Source organism: Bombyx mandarina, chromosome 15 (genome assembly GCF_030267445.1).
Source record: "Bombyx mandarina strain Sakado chromosome 15, ASM3026744v2".
Lineage (NCBI taxonomy): Eukaryota > Metazoa > Arthropoda > Insecta > Lepidoptera > Bombycidae > Bombyx > Bombyx mandarina.
Window position 1 is genome coordinate 3,843,192 of NC_143221.1, and position 22,270 is coordinate 3,865,461.

A 22,270-nucleotide genomic window follows, 5' to 3' on the forward strand; every position below is an offset into this window, starting at 1 on the left:
TCATCTGTCTATAAGTCATTATGTACTTATTGACAATTTGTCAATGTTTTGTATTGATGATCACCTTGTTGGTGCAACTAAATCAATCAATAGATAAACATAGTTCAAGATAGCATTAAGACATGCCAATGATCTTATTAAACTACAACACCGAACGAGTAGTTCTAGCTGAGCTCCTACTTGCCCAAGTGGGACAAGTAGTGCCTCCGCACTGTATCCCGGCATTGTATGAGGTGTCCGTTCGACAGACCCACCTGAGGGGGTCAGGGATGCCCCGTATGACGAGGTCGAGCGCCAGAGACATGTACGCCGGAGCCCCGTCCCCGCTGGCGACGTTGAAGGCCGCGAGTGCGGACTCGCCCGCGTTCCACAGCGCGCACACCGAACAACCCGAACCTCCCGATGAACCGCTCACCTGAATTATAAAAAACACAAAACGGTCACATCAAAGTTCCAATGTTATTACAATCTATACTTCTATATACTAATATATAAATCTACAGTGGTTTTTACGAATGTTCCATTATAACTACTGAACCGTGCATCCGATTGGCTTGAATCTTGGTATCCATGTAGAAAATACATGTACTTATTGGATAAGCTAATATTTATAAGAGTGTTGGACTCCCTAATAATAATGAGAATAATAATGTTATTTTAAATGCCCAGCGAAGTGGGCGAGTACGGCTAGTACCTTTATACGACGACGGGTATTCTTCTGTTTATCAATTAATCTTATTATTATTTTTAGACTTTTTAGCGGAAACGCGAAAAGTGAAGTTGTGTGATTTGTTTTATTTTGTCTATTAGTGTTTCTTCAGGTTTAAATGTCTAGTGGTTTATTAACAGTTTAATATCTGTGAAAGTGCACAAATGTGGAAAAATGAAACAAAGCCGCTGAACGTAGCTTCTCGAGATCCTCCAAAAAGTCCTTTAAAAAAATCTCAGTCAATGACCACCATTTTGCTAAGATTATATTTCATCCCATATAATCTCATCTCATTTAATTTCATTTCACTTCATATTATCATCTTTCATAAAAATAGTATATAAATTAAAATAAGACATGACCTAAAGGTCTCAGTTACCAGGTCATAAAATCTCTTTAAAAAAAATATATTATTTTTATTACGGAACTGAACACTAACCATTTCTAGCAGTCTCATGTCTGAATGTTTAACGCTGCGTCCCGGAGCGAGGAGTATCCCAAAGCATCTTTCGATATACAGGCCCCCGGTATAGCCACTCTGAAAGCAAAAGCAAATAAGTACTTCGCTCTACCAAACGTAATTCAAGCCTCAGATATGATTTCCACTGTCTAATCGTATGGATTGAGATCCACAACACAATATCTGCATTACATATCGAATTTTCATAAAAATGTCATATAAAAACTTCAAAACGGACAGTAGCTAAAAATGTTACAAAATTTATATCGCTCAAAATTAAAATATTTATCTACTACTAGTGGTCCCGCAGTAGTCGAAATTCGACTATAATTAATAGAAATTATAACTTTGAACATTATTATGGTTTTATTGTCAAATACAAATGTACAGACTAACACTAGACAAATAATATTAAAGACAAACAATATTCATCTATTCTCAATTTGACCATAGACTTTAAGCAATAACAAAAGTTTGACAATAAATAAAGAGTATATATGTGTATGTCAAATACACGGTAGTGTGTGTAATATTTTTTATTATTAAAGAATAATTTTAAAAAAATTAGCCTTTTGCATTTCTTCTCTATATTCTAAGTGTGGGAAATTTCATACTCCTCCGTCCGTGCAATTTTCGTAAAAAGGGGTACAGAGTTTTTGCTTCACGTATTAATATATAGTACCAGTTAAAATGAAGACAGTTAAAACGGACTACCCAAGACTGATGTAAATGGAAGGATTTTATTCAAGCCCTATACCCCAGTAGAGGATAATAGGAAAGATAGAAGAAGAAGAAGATCTACTATATCGTTATTACCTGTGCCTCGTCTACTTCAGTCTGAACATTATTAGTGACCTGTTGGACATTGATGGTCACTTGCTTGTCGATGCCGCCACGCAGCTTGAAACCGAGACGCTCCTTCGGAACATGGCTAAACGTTCCCTGTGAAAATATCGAATTAATTCAGTATTTAAATTGTGACCAAATACTGAATACAATACATATCGAACAGAAATAATATATTGTTTTCATTATTGAATTGGGTACTGACTGATAAAAATCTTTTTTAAAATAACCGTTAATTTATGCCACACAAACTTGAATAGTGACGTAATTCTTCACGTGCACCATACAAATTCTATGGCTATCTGACGAACACTGGCTTTGAGCTCTAACTTTAAACGCTTTTAGGTACTCATTGCTTAGCCCACTTTTAAGTATTTTGAATATAATAAAAACGACACTAGCTACCTTCTAATTCAACATAAGACCGGGGTTACTTAAGAATGTTCTGGAAATTATTACGGTAGGTTAATTAATTGGTTGGTACAGAAAATAAAAAATATAACAAATGTCCTAAAGAATACCATTGTAATATGGAACAAACGCGATTTTTTCACCTTAGCATCGGCTTCCTTGATATCAACGGTGCATTCCAATACGTGCATGAGCTGCATCGGCGGAGCGGCGGGTCCCAGACCTTCAATAAGCGAACCGGTCATAGAGGGCGCCGCGCTCAGCTCACCGGCTATTGATGACGTCATAGATCTAGGAACGCGCTCGAAAGCCTTGGCGAAGCAACCTGAATCAAAATACAAAAACGTAATTCAAGCAGATCTTTATTTTATTTTACAAATTCTAAAATCTAATTGAATATGCAATTTCGAAAAGGGCACAACTCTGAAAATGTAAAATGTTCAGGAAATGAAAAAAAACTGATTATTTTCTAAAGCAGTGTAAAATTTAAAATATTAACTTTTGAGATATATTTTAGTGTTAATTAGCAATTGAAAATTACTAGAATTATTATAAAATGGGTGTAGGTAAGCCTCAAAACTACATGTATATGTAAAAACGTATTTGACAAAATATGCGACGTGTGCCCTTTTCGAAATTGCATATTCAATTGTTATGGCAGTAGATTAGACCGCCAGAACAGTTCGAAGATTAAGAAGTGTAAGATTTATTTTTATAGAGAAAATTAAACGTATTAGTTCTTTTTTTTTTATTGCCTTTGTATGCAGACGAGCATACGGCCCACCTGATGGTGAGTGGTTACCGTCGCCCATGGACTTCAGCAATGCCAGGGGCAGAGCCAAGCCGCTGCCTACCGCTTAATACTCTCCACAAGCCTCGTTTGAAGAAGGACATGTCATAGCGCTCGGGAAACACCGTGGAGGGGAGCTCATTCCATAGCCGGATGGTGCGTGGCAAAAAAGATCTCTGGAAACGTACTGTGGATGACCGCAGTGGCTCCAGGTAGTATGGATGAACTCTACTCCGGCGGCGGACGGTGCGATGGTAAAAACGAGACGTTGGTATCATCTCGAACAATTCCTCAGAGCACTCCCCATGGAACATGCGGTACAAAATACAGAGGGAACCGAAGTCCCTCCGCAGACCCAGAGGCTCCAAATAATTCATACTTATTAGCTTATTTTAATTTGAACCGGATAAAAATATGACTGATCGTGCTGAATAAGTTTATTAAAAAAAATTATAGCATGTTTTGTAGAGCGGATTCTTCTTACATAACTACGTTCAGATTTGTATTCATTAAAATGAAATTTATGATCAGAACGACCTAATTTAATGTATTGTTCCGTGTGTACGTACATATTTACTTGTTCGTGACCTAGAAAACTATAGTCATAGAGGCGTCGGAGATAATAAAATGAAAAGTAATAGCAAATTTTTTTTTTATATTGCTTAGATGGGTGGACGGGCTCACAGCCCACCTGGTGCTAAGTGGTTACTGGAGCTCATAGACATCTATAACGTAAATGCGCCACCCACCTTGAGATATAAGTTCTAAGGTCTCAAGTAGAGTTACAACGGCTGCCCCACCCTTCAAACCGAAACGCACTACTTCTTTACGGCAGAAATAAGCAGGGCGGTGGTACCTACCCGCACGGACTCATAAGAGGTCCTACCACCAGTAATTACGCAAATTATAATTTTGCGGGTTTGATTTTTATTACACGATGTTATTCCTTCACCGTGGAAGTCAATCGTGAACATTTGTTGAGTACGTATTTCATTAGAAAAATTGGTACCCGCCTGCGGGATTCGAACACCGGTGCATCGCTCAACACGAATGCACCGGACGTCTTAATCCTTTAGGCCACGGCGACTACAAGAAGAGTAATTTTATAACGTTAAATAAATGTTTTCGTGCTTTTCTACAACTTTACTGGTAAATATTCGAATAATTCGATTAACTGTATGGACTAGTGGTTGCCCAGTAGTTGAAATTCGACCATAATTTTCAATTTCAAATTAGGTATAAGTTTAAACAGTATTATGTTTCTATAGTCAAGACTTTACTTCTATAATCACAGATTTCGCTACAGCTACACTATAGACAAATAATATTAAACACAACAATATTAATCTATTCTGCACTCCTTCTATATATTTTCTATAATCTTGAGAAATTTCATACTCCTCTATCCGTGCGATTTTCATAAAAAGTTACAAAGTTTATTAGCTTATTAGTTATATATTATATACACGTATTATTATATAGATTCAATAATATACTATACAACAAAAGGCAAACAAACAGCTTTATCGCTTGTCGGTGGATAAACGAGAGCCATGAATTATTTTTGTTACCAATTAGTCAAATGGCAATTCGAGCTCACGTCCGCGATCGGATTTTAAATGATTATTTGGACTCAATACACATCACAATTTACGTCGTAGATGTCTATGGGCTCCGGTAAGCACTTAGCACCAGGTGGGCCGTGAGCTCGTCCACAAAACTAAGCAATTAAAAAAAAACTAGAGCTTGAACTCACAATTAAATTATATAAAGGTTCATATTTACCCAACAAATATCGTACAATATAAATACTAATATCCCCTTTAAATAGGAATGCATTACTGCTCCGTGCCACAGAACTCGACTGGACAAATAGGAACTATATACAATAAGTTTAACTACCAGGAGAAAACAAATTTCAAAAAAATCAATATCAAACATTCCATAATACTAAACACTTTGCACGCAATCTCGGCTACAACGTAAACAAACTTTAATCATTAAAAAACAATCACCATAGTTCATTAACTTGTTCATAAATTAAAATAAATAATAAATAATTTAACCTTCTATTGACTTGAAGTGAAACAAGCACAGTCGATTACATCTGCTAAACTAATGTACCAAAAAAAAAAACAGAATGAACGAATCATCTTGATAAGAACACGAGCTATGACGGGCAGATCTCTATTCTAAATGAATACAATTTATTTATAGTACTAACGAAAATATTAAAACTATAAAAATGAATTATCCGGGACATATCTCATATGAACAAGAGATCAATAAACCAACTTATATGTATAATTATATAGATATATTGCTAATAGCGACCCGCCCTTGCTTCACTTCGGAAACATTAAATTTTATTATTGATAGCTGAGTCCCGCGATGTTACCCGCGGTTATTGTCGTACCGCGGGTGACGCCGCGGGCCGAAGCTAGTCTAAAATAAGTAGCCTAGGCTCCTTATAACATCAGCTACCTACCAGAGATTAGCCGGAAAAAACAGACAGACAGACAGACAAAAATTGTAAAAAATGTTATTTTGGTATATGTACCGTATTATATTTATATGCATGTAGTAAAAACCGGTTATTTCAATATTACAAACAGACACTCCAATTTTATTTATATTATGTATAGATGTATATTATGTAGATTTTAAACACCCAAATACAGATCAAACAAACCTGTTCTTCAGACGTTTTCCCGAAATGGAAAATCAACGCACGACCTAGCAGGGTGACGGCAACGGCGGATCCAGACCATGACCCTCATGAGCCCCCCCCCCCCTGAGCTAGTTCCAGGACTTGAACAAATTGAAGAACATCATGATTTATTTATTATCTATTGTTATGAAATTAAATTATAAGTTCTTAACTTGCCCACGACTATGTGACCCCCGCCTGGCGCCAAAGCTGGATCCGCCCTTGGGTGGCGGTAACTGCTAATACATACATTCAAAACTAAAATGTTCTACTGCAAACTAAATGTCCACAAAAGTCGTTGAGAACAGTAGCATGATTGTAGAACATAATATACTTTCATTATGGCCTGCCATCAAAACTTACTGTCATTTGACAGTATTCTTTATACAAATTAATAATGCTTACAATAATAATAATGCTTGATGTAAAATGAATAGAATCCACTAAACGATAATAATGGTACATATGTAAACAATATATTAATGGAATTATTTTCTATCGCTATTACAATTTTTACATGACTAACAACTCATAAAGATAAATCATGCTGTACCATCATCATCGTTTAGTAGATTCTATTCATTTTACATCATGCATTATTATTATATTACTATTCAGAATATGAACGTTGTAATTAAATACACACTAATTATCAGTTTAAATATATACACGTATATAAAAAAAAAACGGTGTCAGTGTTTGTGTCAACTGTGAAATGCAGAACATTGAGTCAACTGATAATAAAAGTGTACACCGTTTATATTGAAATCCATTTATATTATTATTTTAATAACTCTTATATTTTTGAGTTACGAGTACTTTTCATAATATACCTTATCATAACAACAAGATTCATATAAATAGAGATCAATATACGATGGGCGGTCTTATCGCTAAAACAATCAATTGCAAATAAATTTATGGAATTAACTAGGTTTTAATTGCAATTAAGCCAAATAAACTGTAAAAATTTAAACCTTTTTTTATTGCTTAGATTCTCTTAGAAACTCTTTGCCTGGGCGTTTATTATCTATATATGTATATATTTAAGCGTAAGTATGTACGTCAGTATCTGGTACCCATAACACAGGGAACCCTAATTTGGGGCCAGAAGAGCGTGTATGATTTGTTCGCTGCTATTTATTATTTATAAATCCAATCAATTTGCGCAATTACTTGTAGCAAGTAAGAGATACTAATACGCATTTCATTTTGAGGAGTATTACTTAATTTTTCTCATACATACAATTAAAATTTCGACCTCATGTACGAGCGCGGACGGCGATACCATATAGCTATGCATAGACGCTCCAGTAACCACTTAACACTAGTTGGGCCGTGAGACAGATCACAGACACAGGCGACTCAGAGTAAGCTATACTAATATATAAATCTACAGTGGTTTTTACGGATGTTCCGTTATAACTACTGAACCATTTATCCGATTGACTTGAAACTTGGTATCCATGTAGAAAATACATGTACTTAATGGATAGGCTAATATTTATATGAGTGTTGGACTCCCTACACCAGTTGCGGGGGCGTTAATGATGGGAATCTTTGTGGGGGCGAGAAATAATAATGTTAATTTTAAATGCCCAGCGAAGCGGACGGGTACAGCTAGTCACTAATAAATACCGAAACTTACATTTAAAATGTACGTACCAAATTCAAACAAACAAAACTACAAAAGAATCCAATCAATTCTCAATACGCGGTCAGGAACATTCACAGTTAACAGACCACTGCACACACAATTCACAACGAATCAATGCGGCTACAATCTCTCTTGATAGTTCGTATACTCATTTGTTTGACGTGTACGTATCAATCCCACAACATTACGTCACGTGTTCGACAATGTTATTATTGTTTACTTTCGAAGCACGTGAGAATTTGTACACACAGAGTACCTAATCTTCAAAATCGGATTTTATTTTGCCTTTGTCCTTGAAATAGCGTAGATGGCTTAGTTTGTACTGTCATTAGAAGCACTTACCTACATTGAATTACAAAAGTATCTATTTACGATGGTTAGGTAGACAAATTGTCTTATTAAACTTGCTTTTATAGATATTTTGTGTGCTTAAAATAACGCATTCCTTGTTTTATTTTTTTGGTTACAATTTAATCTAAGCATACAGGTGTTTAATTAAAAAAGAATAATTTTAAAACAATAGCCTTTTCGGTAACACTATCGAACCCCTTCAAAAAAACTCTTAGCAAAACTCCGGACTGTGTTTTAGTGTTCAAAGTCTTTTGATAAAAGTGTATATGCTTTATTGCCATAACAACATTAGTCATCAAGGTTGGTACAGTCACTTTATGGTTTATTTTGGTAATCGGTTAAAAACAGGTGGGCCGTAATCAGTTAAAATAAATTCTCTAAATGGATAAGCATGCTTTTGGTCGATGAAGTAATCGTATCTTTTAGGTGCAGTTCAACAAACTGGAATGGATCACTGCTTTGCGAAAAAAACAGTCAAGGTTATAATATCTGCCCATGCTGGCTCACAATAAGCCCTACCACAAGTAGACAACAAAAAATATCTATAGAAAACGACATTAATACACACTAATACTATGGGCTGATGATGGAGTTAATTAAACTCGATGGTGACAAGTGAGCGGCACGATGAAGAATCCTTTGGGTGCAAAATTTAAAAAAAACTCACTTGACACTTGTGTGACAGCTTCAGCGATGTGACAGCGGAACACGTGGCACCTGTACACTGCAGATTCCTTGGTCTCGCCGTGGGACCAGGTGAACGCGAAGCACGAAGCGACCGGCGAACCGACCGCGCCGCGAGCGTAGAACGAAATGCGATTGACGGCGTAGCGCGCCATCACGCTATTAGAATCCGCCTGGTACAGCCTGAGAGACATGAATCGATTACGAAAACGTGCCGGCGGTCAATGCTGCACTTAGGGATCAAAATTAGCAATTGATTTTTCTTTTTCGAAAAAGGAATGTGTCTCAAAATATTAAATAGTATTGTTGAGTATAAAGTTTTATACAAAACTAGCGGCCCGCTCTGGCTCCGCTCGGGTCTTTAACAAAAATTTCAACGAAGTGGTTTCATTTTTTTAAATAAAAGAACACTTATTGCGGCATAACTATAATAGTTAAGACATATGCTGTCGGGACACTTTTTGTAACTAATAATGTGTTCTACACAGTCGTAGTACATTATTTTATTCTCCCATCAATAGTTTTCGCAGGGCACGCGATGTAAAGAATATTTTAGGTAATTTTTTTACACCTTGGGTTACATTATTGGAGATTTAGAAAGGATCAGTAAATTAAAAAAAAAAAAAAATATGCCTATGTCACTCGGAAATAGTGTAGCTTCCAAACAGTGAAAGAATTTTTCAAATCGGTTCTACTTTGAGCCTATTCAACACAAACAAACAAATCTTTCCTCTTTATAAAATATGTGTTGAGATAGTATAGATAAAACATTTTTTTTTAAATTTACCCGTACAGATTTATACTTGCGTGAATATTTTTTATAGATTGTTGACTTTTCTTCTATATTGTAGTTTAGTGGCGGGTAAAATCGGAATCGCCGATAAATCGATAAATCGAATACGCCCTCCTCGTATCATTATCTATAGAAAATAGATCGATAAAATAACTTACACAACCAATCCCTGCGAACACACAGGTATCGATATCGACACTGCAATCCCGTCCCTGCTCTCAGGCATCGAACTTAGTTCCTTCATAATCCGCTGGATGTCGCTTTCGCACTTCGGATCCGAAATGTTCTGGGCTCCCAGGTAACTGACGCCGCTGAACACTGTGCATTCTTGATCCACGTCCGAAACTAAAACAAAATGAAGGATAACAATTCTTGACAGATAAACAAGGTACTTGATCTAAGATGATACTTTTGTTGTTTCCTTAATAATTTAGAAGAACAGTTTAATGCACAATTTTAGATTGTTATAATTCAAAGACTTCCTCGGGGTCGCGGCAACGTTTTTCTGTTTTTAATTTTATGTTATTAGGGTTTATTTTAGGCAGATTAGTGTATGTATTTGCTGAGACTATATTTCTTAAGTTTCATGCTTTTAAACACAGTCTAAACTAAAGCTTTTTTTTTCATTGCCCATGTAGACAGACGAGCATACGACCCACCTGATGGTGAGTGGTTACCGGCGCTCATGGAAGTCAGCAATGCCATGGGCAGGCAGAGCCAAACCCCTGCCTAGCGTTGAATACTTTCCACATGCTTCGTTTAAAGAAGCACTGTCATAGCACTCGAGAAACACCGTAGAGGGGAGTTCATTCCAAAGCCGGATGATACGTAGCAAAAAAGATCTTTGAAAACGCACCGTGGATAAACGCAGTGGCTCTTGGTAGTATGGATGAACTCTACTCCGGTGACGGGTGGTGCGATGGAGAAGAAATCCTCAGAGCATTTCTCAGCTATTACAATTCGAGTCATAAACAAAACCAGATACCTTCATCGTCGCTCTCTATCGGCTTCATATGATCATGCTTCTCTGTTGGTGACGGCGTGGACGTATCGGCAGATGGCGAGCCATCGACCATTTCATAGAACTTTGAGCCACCGACCAGACGACACGAATCCTACAAGACAAAGCAAAATGTTGACTGCTAACTTAAGTCAATGCCTTCATGATGATCTATTACTAAGGAGGCTACTAATCAACATTACCTTAGAACAATCCAGCCTCTAAGGTTTGGAAATTAAGTTTTTTTTGTGTAGTTTAATGCTTATGACCCATCTGATTTTAAGTGGTTACCAGAGCCAACATCAACAACGTGAATACTGCCACGAACTTTGAGGGATGCCTTCTAATGACGGCAGAAAATGGGCAGAGTGGTGGTACCTAACCGCGTGGAATCGCAATACAGTGTACCGCTAGTAAGTTAGTTCAATCTAGACCTTACTTAGAAACAAAGTTGTATATTGTTTCGAACAAACAGTAAGTTTATTTGCAAGTCACGCTATCATACACCAATTCGCATCATAACTTAGATTTTCCTGAACTTGTTATTAAGGTTTCCCATTACTTGTAAAGTTAATCTCTTAAAAGAATTTTCTGAGGTTTCCGAATGGTACATTCAAACGACAACGTTTGTTGTATTTGACCAAGAAAACTGTATTAAATAATGAGTGTATTTGCAGTGTTAGGGGAACTGTAAAAATAACCAAATTAACTTAAATTAAACCCTAAAACGTCTTCGACTATTTGTTCGTCATTTATATTAACAAAATAACATATATAAAAACGGACACACATGATATTGAAATTTGCAACTTGAATAAAACAATATATGATAAAAATAAATAAATAAAAATGATAAACCATAGTTTTTTTATCAAGAGAAACGACAAATTTGCGGTGATTTAAAATTGTAACCAATATAGCAAAACGTTACGTCATTATTAATAATAATTTTTTGGTCCCACCATAATATACAAAGGAAAAAAAAAAAATGAAAGTGTTTATGTAAAGTAAATACTCTAATTGTTTTTTTTTTTTTTTCCATATAGAAAATACCTAGTTGACTATTATAATAATTGTTTTTTTTATTTATTTTTTTATTGCTTAGCTGTGTGGACGAGCTCACAGCCCACCTGATGTTAAGTGGTTACTGGAGCCCATAGACATCTACAACGTAAATGCGCCACACACCTTGAGATATAGTTCTAAGGTCTCAGTATAGTCACAACGGCTGCCCCACCCTTCAAACCGAAACGCATTACTGCTTCACGGCAGAAATAGGCGGGGCAGTGGTACCTACCCGTGCGGACTCACAAGAGGTCCTACCACCAGTAATTACGCAAATTATAATTTTGCGGGTTTCATTTTTATTACACGATGTTATTCCTTCACCGTGGAAGTCAATCGTGAACATTTGCTGAGTACGTATTTCATTAGAAAAATTGGTACCCGCCTGCGGGATTCGAACACCGGTGGATCGCTTCAACACGAATGCACCGGACGTCTTATCCGTTAGGCCACGACGACCAATTGTATTGTAATGTTTATCTAAAATCTAAATGTAAGTGGTTTTATGAACATGTAACGTTATTAAACGAATAAGTACCTAGTTCCTATACATTTTTACCTCCTTTTATGGCGTGAACAAGAAAACAAAACAATAAAACAAAAAAATCAAAAGAGATTTGTCAGATGTATGAAGGATATTCTATTTAACAATGGCAAGTTGTAAATATGTATTTGTAATTTTGTTTTCAATGGCCAAATCTATGTACATTAATATGGATTTGCTGAGTGCACATACCATTTAGATTGCAACCCAGATTAGATCTAGGTACTACTTGTACGATTTAGCTAATATGTACTGTAATGATTGTAATTTGTTTTGTGCTTCAATAAATTAACAAAAAAAACGTACTTAGTTAAGAATTGAGAATCGTCGTCTTTGAGAGATGCGTTTATATTGATGTTACACAAAAAGACACGCAAATATGAAAAAAATTACTGCCATTAACCGTCACTTTCGTTACGATTTTTAAATCTTACTTTTAGGGTCCTTTTGTGACCAGTTGTAGATTGGTTTTTGTAATACCAGAATCGAATAAAAACGTAGGTTACCACAGAGAGAGACAATTCGTCGTTTTTCCTTCGAAATAACCAAACAGCGATGGTTATATAAGATAGGGTCATTGCCCTACATTTCTTGCAACATTGTAGCGAGCGATATTAATGGCCAGGAGCTGCTAAAGTTCAGCTTCTGTTTATTGTCATAATATTTGTATGTCAGCTACGGCCGTCACAAATATGTAGGTAAATGACAAATAAGGAAATGTCAACGGACGTAACGATTCGAGACGTTATTACTACGATAAGCATTACGCGCGTTGTAACTTATTAATGCATTTCCATCTCCGAATAAGTCTGGTAGCAGTGTTGACCGCCGTTGCTCCTCCCTCTTTGGAAGGCACAAGTTTATTGAATCTTTTACTAACGCGTAAAAATTAAGTACCTACTTTTTAAAAAAGTACGTACCTACTTAATAGTTGTTGAAGAACAATTTCCATGCTGAAGAATTAATATGCTGTATTAAAATATCAAATTTGTTGACTAGCTAGAATAGCTGACCCGGCAGACTTCGTAGTGCCTCAATCGATAAATAAAAGACAAAAGGAATCCGTCCGACGGGGGACACATCAAAGGAAAAACAAAATTATTTTTATTTAATTCCAGTATTTACATATTTATCTACCTTTTAAACCTTCTCTGGACTTTCACAAATAATTCAAGACCAAAATTAGCCAAATCGGTCCAGCCGTTCTCGAGTTTTATTAGCGAGACTAACGAACAGCAATTCATTTTTATATATATAGTTATATATAGAAGATAGAAGAAGAAGATAGAAGATAGATATACAACAGAACTGACTTCGACCTCATGTACCAAGATGGGTGACGAAATTTACTTTGCTCTACCTATGGTGTCAGGCAACATCAAATCGATCGTTACCTCGTTCGCCTATGAAAACAATAAAGCCTAATTTTGGCTAGCGATAGGCAGCTGCTTTGCTGTGCTCCTCTTTACCATGAACAATGATGAGCACGTGTATGTGCCCAGGCACGCAGAGAAACTTACTACACACAGTAATACTAAACGGAATCTTATCACGTTATTCACATTTAATGGGTTTCAGATATTTCAGCGGTATTGCGAGCGCCATGATCAATGGTAGACTACTGGGGGTCAATATCGGGAAGTCATTTAATGTGAAAATCATGGTAAGAACTTGTTAAATAATAGATAGCCCTGGAAGATTAAAACAATTCGAAGCTACCTATTGGGCGCAGGAATGATATCGCGCTACCTACAACCTTAGAGAGTAAGACGCCACTTTATCTCGATCCGAATTCGGTCTCGAAGAATATTAAACATTTAGCTAAAGAGCGACGAGGGGTTTTAATGGGGTTCTACACTTACACCCTAGCGCAATAAAGGGCGGGATTCTATTCGGCGATTTTCTTCCGCCCCTTCATGACGGCCACTAACCTTTACCTAAGTTTAATACCTTTAATAAAACACAAAACAAAGGTATACTTCAGGTTTTTACTTAGTATTTCGAATTCAAGTTTCTGTTTCATTAATTTTTTATTTTTTATATTTCGACGTTTTCAGTTAGGTATTTGATTTTTTCCCGTGGACATGTTGTGAATAATACACCCTATGTCATTCATAGAACTAAGGAAAATCTATTGACACTTCTTATGTTAAAATCCGTCTAAATGTTTCAGGTTGTAGGTTAACACATACACTCAAAAAACATTTCGGTCCTTCGGCAGTTGGGTAAAAACGGGAAAACCACAAAGTGGAGCTATATGCTCTTCATTTGTATATATTTTTATTTTATATTTTTGTCTAGATTGGGTGGACCAGCTCACGGCTCGTCTGATGTGAGGAGGTTAAGGGTAAACTATGAGCTCTCAACTTCACATAATATAACATAAGATCGAAGTCCCAATCGTATATAAGACTCTTTTAATTGAATATAATATCCAATTTTATTATGTAGATCTATTTAGAGTATTATATAATATGCATAATATGGCAATTTAATAACTTTAAAAAACAAACCTTATCTAAATGCAAAACTCGATCCAAATCTTCAGAACCAACCATTTCTGAGATACACGATTTTTTTTCTATAGACTAAAATTGGTCGTTTAAAGATATGATATGATTCTCAAACACTTTTACCTTTTGTAAAATCTGGGAGTTTCTTCCATGTGTCATTTTCTTCAAGTATATTTTGAAATTACACTTTTACCAACGATTTTTATTTCTTGATTATGTTTTTAACTAAATCCCACTTAGTCAACCTGCTTTTTGTTTTTCTTGTATTGTAATTCATAAGGGTATATTAAAAAAAAAAACACTATTAAGGATTCTCTAACAAACCGTTCCCTTTGGTCCACACAACTTAACTACAATACGTACGTGTAGAATATTAAACAACTATCTTCATAATGATTCATTCGACCAACGCAAAACTAAACACACTGATTCGCTCATATAACAAGCACGGGTTATAAATATTATTTTATAGATGTGTCATACTCGGTAGCTTTTTCAATAAATACTGATTTTTAATTTATCACGATTGCTATTATAGCTTTAGTGGTACTGTGTTCCAATATTTCGCGTTGAAACAAATTAAGTGTTGTGATTGGCTGGAACGCAAATGTTTATTTCCGATCTTTTCACTATTAAGTCGAGCGCCCTTTTTTTTTTTTTTTTTTTCCTACCTAAGCTGAGAGCCTTGAGAGGCTATATCAGCGTAACCCTAACTTTAGTAGGTGAGCTCACGGGGCTCAAACCTGACGATGTTGCTAACACGAACCCTAGCAAGTCGTGCTTCGCAGAATCTACCACCGGATCGGAAACGCGACCCACTGAGAAGATCCGGCGAGAAACTCAGTGGGCTGTGTCTGAGAGTTAATTTACTCGTCGAGCCCTTCGTCGCAAGCGACGGGTTCGACGAGAACGGTGACCGGTGCTTGAATTACCTAAAAGCACCGTTAGTGGATCGGGCGGATCCGAGATGACGTGTTTTGGGCGACGTCGACTGCTTTCCATTCTGTCCGCAGGATCGGGAATGTAGTTACCGGCGGCCACGATGAGAGGGTTCTCGTGTCGTGCCGCTTTATCGAAGTGGCGCATGGACGCCGACTGCAGATACTTACTGATGGACTCTAAGTCCAGGTCGTCATGGAGGTCGACGTTCCTGACGAACCACGGGGCTCCGACGGCTATCCTGCAAAAACGGGATTGAATAATTTGGAATGATTTCAAGTGTATGCGGGCCGCGTGAGCGAACACTACACTTGCATAGGTCATGACGGGGCGTATGCAAGTTTTGTAGAGTGTCACCTTATTTCTAAGGGACATTTTACTTCGCCTACATATCATCGGGTAGAGACGTCCTAGAATGAAGGCGGCACGATCGTGTACCGTCTTGATGTGGGGGCGGAATGTCATCCTACTGTCGAGGGTGACGCCTAAATATTTGACCTTCGGGGCCCACGGTATGGGCTGGTCGAACATCGTGATCGGGCGAACGGCGGGGGCGGGGGTATTGACGCGCCTAGTCGGGAGGGGTCGAGCGCCCAGTTAACGCACTGGTTTTTATGATCTCATATCGTTCTCTCTTTTTGACTATGAAAAACCAGAACAGTAGACACTAGGCTCAAGGACATCAATAATTTGGAAGAAACTTTTATTTTCTGCACTTAAGGCTAGAATGCTACTTTAAGGACTGAGATGTCATAGTATTAACTATTACATAATTTATGTACTTCGAAAATAATAGCTCTGAGAGTTGCATTTACTGTGGGAAAAACGTCATTATCAAAGGAAAATAGGATAATCGACCTAACTTGATGAGAGACGAAGCGCATAACAGATAGAACACTCCCGGTGGTACGGCCCAATCAGAAGGTCAATTTTCGGGCAGAAATTTCTGAACACAAGCTGAATGTGAACACAAAGCGAAAAGACTAAATATTATGATAACGATTGTCAAACGATATTCATTATTTTTGACTCCACTGAAACATTACATACGTTTTTAATTATTTTTATTGCAAAAATAACTGAACTACCTCAAGATCCATCTTATATTAAATTATTACAAAGGCCCATAGAGCGAGGGCTCGACGTGAATGTAGCCACTTACCTTGTGGCATGAGATCGAAGATTCAATCACCATGTATAATGGCTGTGCCCCATCAAACCGGAACTTATGAATGTTACGCGGCCGAAATAGGCAGGGTGGTCGTACCTACCCATGTGGAGGTGTAATACGTCCTATTGTCCAACTTATTTATTTACTGGTGGTAGGACCTCTTGTGAGTCCGCGCGGGTGGGTACCACCACCCTGCCTATTTCTGCCGTGAAGCAGTAATGCGTTTCGGTTTGAAGGGTGGGGCAGCCGTCGTTACTATACTTGAGACCTTAGAACTTGTATCTCAAGGTGGGTGGCGCATTTACGTTGTGGATGTCTATGGGCTCCAGTAACCACTTAACATCAGGTGGGCTGTGAGCTCGTCCACCCATCTAAGCAATAAAAAAAAAAAAAAAAAAAAAAAAAAAACCTCATAACATCAGCAATTGCGCAAATTATAGTTTGACCGAGTTTGATTTTTACTATTCCTTCATTGTTGAAGCTGTTCTTGAATGTGTCAAATACAAATTTCCTTAATAAATTAATAAGTACCTTATTACGGAATTTGAACACCGACATAGTAGCATAGCTTGATAAGAGTACATCGGCCGTGTCATCCTTTAGGCAACGAAGACTTCAAACTCGATCACATTACGTGTTCTTACATAATAATATATTGCGTTATTTTCAATGTTAATAGTATATTTAACTTGTTAGTTGTAATAATTAGTATTTGTTTTCCTTTATAGCAATTGTTTTAAAAAAAAACCAATGGGTAGGTACAATAATTCTTTTAACGTTCTTATCGACACATTTCTTATCGCACGTGCGTAATTAACAAACCATGTTACATATGAACTTTTATAGTAAAAGTTAAGCGTTAGTTTCCTTGAGACCAAATAAAGATATGATTTTATTTATATTTTACGATTATTTGTCCTTTTAGGCATAAATAAACAGGATGAGCAAAAAAAACGCCTTTGATTCGTTAATATCGTGCATTCACAACAAAAGTAGTTTTTGTTTTGTTCCTTAAATGGCGGACAAGCTGAAGGCCCACCTGGCGTTGAGCGGTTACTAGAACCCATAGACACTTAAAACGTAAGTATCGCTAAACAATTTCGAAACGTTCTATGGTTAGTTTTGACAGTACAACGGCTGCCCCACCCTTCAAACCGAAACGCATTACTGCTTTATGGCAGAAAATAGGCACGACGATGATACCTACCTGTGCGGACTCATAAAAAGTCCTACCACCAAATACGAAATGTTCTTTGTTACTGTCGTAGAAAGGGAGACCGGTCACAGCTTATCATATTGTGTTAAGCACTTACTTGACAAAGATTTTATATTATATATGTCGATGTGTACTCACGGGGATGCAAGACCAAGCCTATATAAATTTTACTTAGATAGGTGGACGAGCTCACGGACTGCCTGACGTCAAGTGGTCTCCAGAGCCCATAGACATAAGTGCCTTCACTTACCTTGAGACGTGAGTTCTAAGTCTCAATGTTGTAGCACGACGGCTGCCTGAAAAGCCTTAACCAAACCAAAACTCGTTACTGCTTCACGACAAAAATAGACAGGCTGGCAGCACCCCCAGAGCTCATAACACTTCCTACCCACCAGTATTTTAATGTTTTTGTTTCTTTAATTAATAATTAATCGATTACAAAACCAAAATATTTTAATAGCGGTTACGTAATGTTGTTTCTTTAAAGAAAATTAAATACTACGACGAAACACACATTATTATGTGGCATTCTTGTTGCGTATAAATGTAAATTTCAAAATCGAACCGACAATGATAGTACGAGAAATTTAGTTAAAAAAAACAAATCGTATCTCTCAGCGATAGCTCAACATTCTCTTTTATTGAATGCTAAATTAAAAATACCTGACTTCATGAAGGACGTCATATAAAATACTGAACGCGTGGAAAACTACATATTATTATGTACAGGACCGCCGCGCCGTGTAAATCAAATTTAAATAGTCTTAAAGGCGTTGCAATTTTACTTCGTTCTAAACAACAAATATTTTTTTTATGTGGACGAGCTCGCAGCCCACCTGTTGTTAAGTGGTTACTGGAGCCCATAGACATCTACGACGTAAATGCGCCATCCACCTTGAGATATCAGTTCTAAGTTCTAAAGTCTCAGTAATAGTCACACGTGTGCAACTATTTAAGCTGCAAACATACCAAGATCATTTGATGGTGGACAATTACCAATTACCAATCTATTATATACCATATATTATATACTACTATAATTACCAATCTACAACGGTTGCTACTACAATTTCCTTATTCGCAATAAATAGTGGTAATATTGACAATAATACAATTAATATATTTTGTTATTAAATCTAACATATGGTATTGAGGTGCTTTATTTACCTGGTCGTTGAGTCTTACTGACTCGCTTGACATAATTTGTTGCGAGTCAATTAACATACAACAGATACCGACATTTTAAAATTTAATACGTCCAGAAAAACGCAACACATTTTTACAAAGCACAAAATTTAAACAGCACACAAAAACCTATAGCCCAGGTAAAAATGATTATAAAATATGCTCGGAAACTGTTAAATGTTTTATACTAACGCGTGATTAATGTTTAAATCGTAAAACTGTATTTAATCACAGCTCAGACTCGCGAAGAATTAATCCGGCCACTGTTTTTTTTTCGCGCGTAAATGTCTGTCGAGACGCGATGTCGCGAACTGAGTAAAAACACAATGGGTCGAATCCAAGTTGCGGACAGGTTATCGCTAGCATGCACCGATTATAAAGGCTTGCACACATTGAGTTCGTATGAAATTTTGAATTTCTTTTAATGAGTTCTAAATCCACATAGTTTTAAACGGTTAACACGGATATCTCGTATTGAAATATATTATGGTATTAAAACGGAAAGGCACGATAAACTTGCAGAAGAAACAGTTGGGACATTGAACAAGCAGTGAGAGATTCCATTGCAAAGAGGTCAAGTTAACGAATTCCCATGTACCCTATGTTTCCCAATTCATGTAAAACAAGTATGTTGACTTTCTTTTGTCTAGAGAAGTAAACGGAAATTGTACAACAAAAGTTAGTATATATATTTTATAAGTTTTCTAGCTGACCCGGCAGACTTCGTAGTGCCTCAATCGATAAATAAAAGACCTAAGCTTTTGTTTAAAATAAACTTAAAACAAACAAAAGGAACCCGTCCGACGGGGGACACATTAAAGGCAAAACAAAATTGTTATTTTTATTTAATTCCGAGCATTTTCATATTAATCTACCTTTAAAACCTCTGGACTTCCTCAAATAATTCGAGACCAAAATTAGCCAAATCGGTCCAGCCGTTCTCGAGTTTTAGCGAGACTAACGAACAGCAATTCATTTTTATATATAGAGAAGAAGAAGATAGATATAGAAGAAGATATGGGCGAACGATCTCTTGGCCCAGCTAATGTCAAACTGTTGCCGGACCCCACCCAAATTGTGGCATGAAGTCGAAGTTCCACTTACATTGGAACGTTGGTCGGACCGTCACGCGCGTTTTCTTCGGAGGAGTATAAATACAAGATGGAAATACTATCATTAGATTATTCCACGTAAAACACAGAATCATTAACCATGTCTACAAAAATCAACACTTTCTCACCGAAAGACAATATCCTGTAGCGTATAACAATTAAAAAAACGGTACAATCGATTAAGTCAATCAGTAACACCAGTAATGACACCATTAACGCGTCCCCCGGTATATCGATCGTGGGGTCGAGTAAACTTAGCCGAGGTCTAGTCAGGGTCGTAATTCGCTTTGAGGTCAGCTAAAGAATTCTCACTTCAGTGACGTGCCAGACACTTGAACAAATAAAACGTATTATAGCATTTGCCCGTTTTGTGTGCATTTAGAATGTAAATATATCAATTGACTTTTTACATGTCTTATTTCATACGCAAATACGAACTATACTTTTTTTTATCATGTCTCTGATATGAATAATTTTTTAAGTTTTAAAAAAAATTATATAGTTTTGATATCGAAGTAATAACAGCATGCCTATTATTATTATTATGTTGACTGAATTAATAAGTAGCAACTCTAATATTATAATATTTTGTGCCATGTGTATTTTTGCCGTGAAGCAGTAATCCGTTTCGGTTTGAAGGGTGGGGTAGCCGTTGTAACTATACTAAGACTTTAGAACTTATATCTCAAGGTGGATGGCGGCATTTACGTTACAGATGTCTACCGTAACCGAACTGAGCTCCAGTAACCACTTAACACCAGGTGGGCTGTGAGCTCGTCCACCCACCTAACCAATAAAAAAAAATAAAAAAAATTGCCTTCTACGTCAAATACCAGCGGTTAGCCTAAGAGGCTCTCAATAGCCTACACATTGCGACCTTTCATTTATACTTAACAAAATGGGAATTTAATAATAATAAACGGTTACATCAAACAGATTAAAACTACTATTATCGGAAATAGATTATTACAATTTCACTCAATGGATTTGTTACATTTACATTTCATTTATTAACATACCTTCTTTCACATTTCGACAAGCAATTGGGCGATTACGTAACAAATCATACGAGTAATGTAAAATCATTCGTTTATGGGTAACATACAAAACCAAATTGACTATTAAATTTGTAATTGTACTGCTGTGCCCACGCGATAATGTAACAATGGTATAAATCAAACAGGTTACTCTGTCACTAAAACGTTTGTTGCCCTACAGTTCTATTGTGACGGGTTCTTAACCTCACCGAAATTTAAAAATTAAATCTATATTTCTATTGCTTTGCGTGAGCCGAATTTTTATTACCCTTTGCGCTTCGGCTGCTTTTCTGTTTTACATACGATTTCTGGCATATTTTATTTATTTATTTTTTTCCGTTCTATATCAAAAGCGCAGTTAAATTCGCCCGGATAATCATACTATACTTACACAGACACAAGTAGCGCTTGTGTGATCTATATATTAATACGTGAAGCAAAAACTTTGTATCCCTTTTTACGAAAATTGCGCGGACGGAGGAGTATGAAATTTTTCATACTTATAGAGAATATAGAGAAGAAGTGCACAATGCTAATTTTTTTTTTAAATAATGCATATAAGATACATTAAATCAATAAAGAAAACATTACACACACTACATACCATGTATTTGACGCACACACGCATGCATACTATTTATTGTCCAACTTTTGTTCTTGACGTCTGTTGTCAAATTGAGATTAAATATTGTTTGTCTTTGTTAATATTGTTTAGGTATAGTGTAGTCTAGGTGAAATTTGTGAGTATAGAAGTATAAAATACAATCATAATAGTGGTACAAGCTTACAATTCCAATTAATTATAGTCGAATTTCGACTACTGCGGGACCTCTAGTACGAGGTAGTTATTTCAATTTTGCTCACTTCTTTTATGTAATATAATAATATATACAGAATAATATGTACTTAATTTCACTTTCATATTAACTTGCTAACCTTTCCTATCCTTCAGCCAACAGACGTTCACAGCTGGACATACACCACACGACACAGGCCACAGGATATGGCTTCCTCTAAGCCTGGCCATAACGCCCTCAAGCACCGGTCACCGTCCTCATCGAAGTCGTCCATTACGAC

The 22,270-nt window shown here is 36.6% G+C and overlaps 2 protein-coding genes across 10 annotated transcripts in view; one reads left to right on the forward strand and one right to left on the reverse strand.

Moving 5' to 3' along the window:
• GAPcenA (GTPase activating protein and centrosome-associated) overlaps positions 1 to 22,270 on the reverse strand; it is a 40,250-nt gene that overhangs the window by 12,958 nt on the left and 5,022 nt on the right. For 2 of the 9 annotated variants that reach the window (XM_028177749.2, XM_089732883.1), the window contains exons 4-10: positions 10,397 to 10,526; positions 9,570 to 9,738; positions 8,602 to 8,801; positions 2,570 to 2,751; positions 1,986 to 2,111; positions 1,149 to 1,247; positions 255 to 415 (exon numbers count right to left, since the gene is read on the reverse strand). In XM_028177749.2, coding sequence (XP_028033550.2) covers positions 255 to 415; positions 1,149 to 1,247; positions 1,986 to 2,111; positions 2,570 to 2,751; positions 8,602 to 8,801; positions 9,570 to 9,738; positions 10,397 to 10,526 — 1,067 coding nt within the window. Of the gene's footprint in view, positions 1 to 254; positions 416 to 1,148; positions 1,248 to 1,985; positions 2,112 to 2,569; positions 2,752 to 8,601; positions 8,802 to 9,569; positions 9,757 to 10,396; positions 10,527 to 14,656; positions 15,135 to 19,026; positions 19,786 to 22,270 lie in introns of those variants that run through there. The other 7 variants (XM_028177748.2, XM_028177750.2, XM_089732887.1 and 4 more) reach the window with 6 other exon arrangements.
• The window catches only part of LOC114245471 (dynein light chain Tctex-type protein 2B), a 42,428-nt gene continuing 28,118 nt past the window's right edge, over positions 7,961 to 22,270 (forward strand). Inside the window, exon 1 of the mRNA XM_089732888.1 lies at positions 7,961 to 7,977. The gene's annotated coding sequence lies outside the window, so the exon portion shown is untranslated. The remainder of the gene's footprint in view (positions 7,978 to 22,270) is intronic.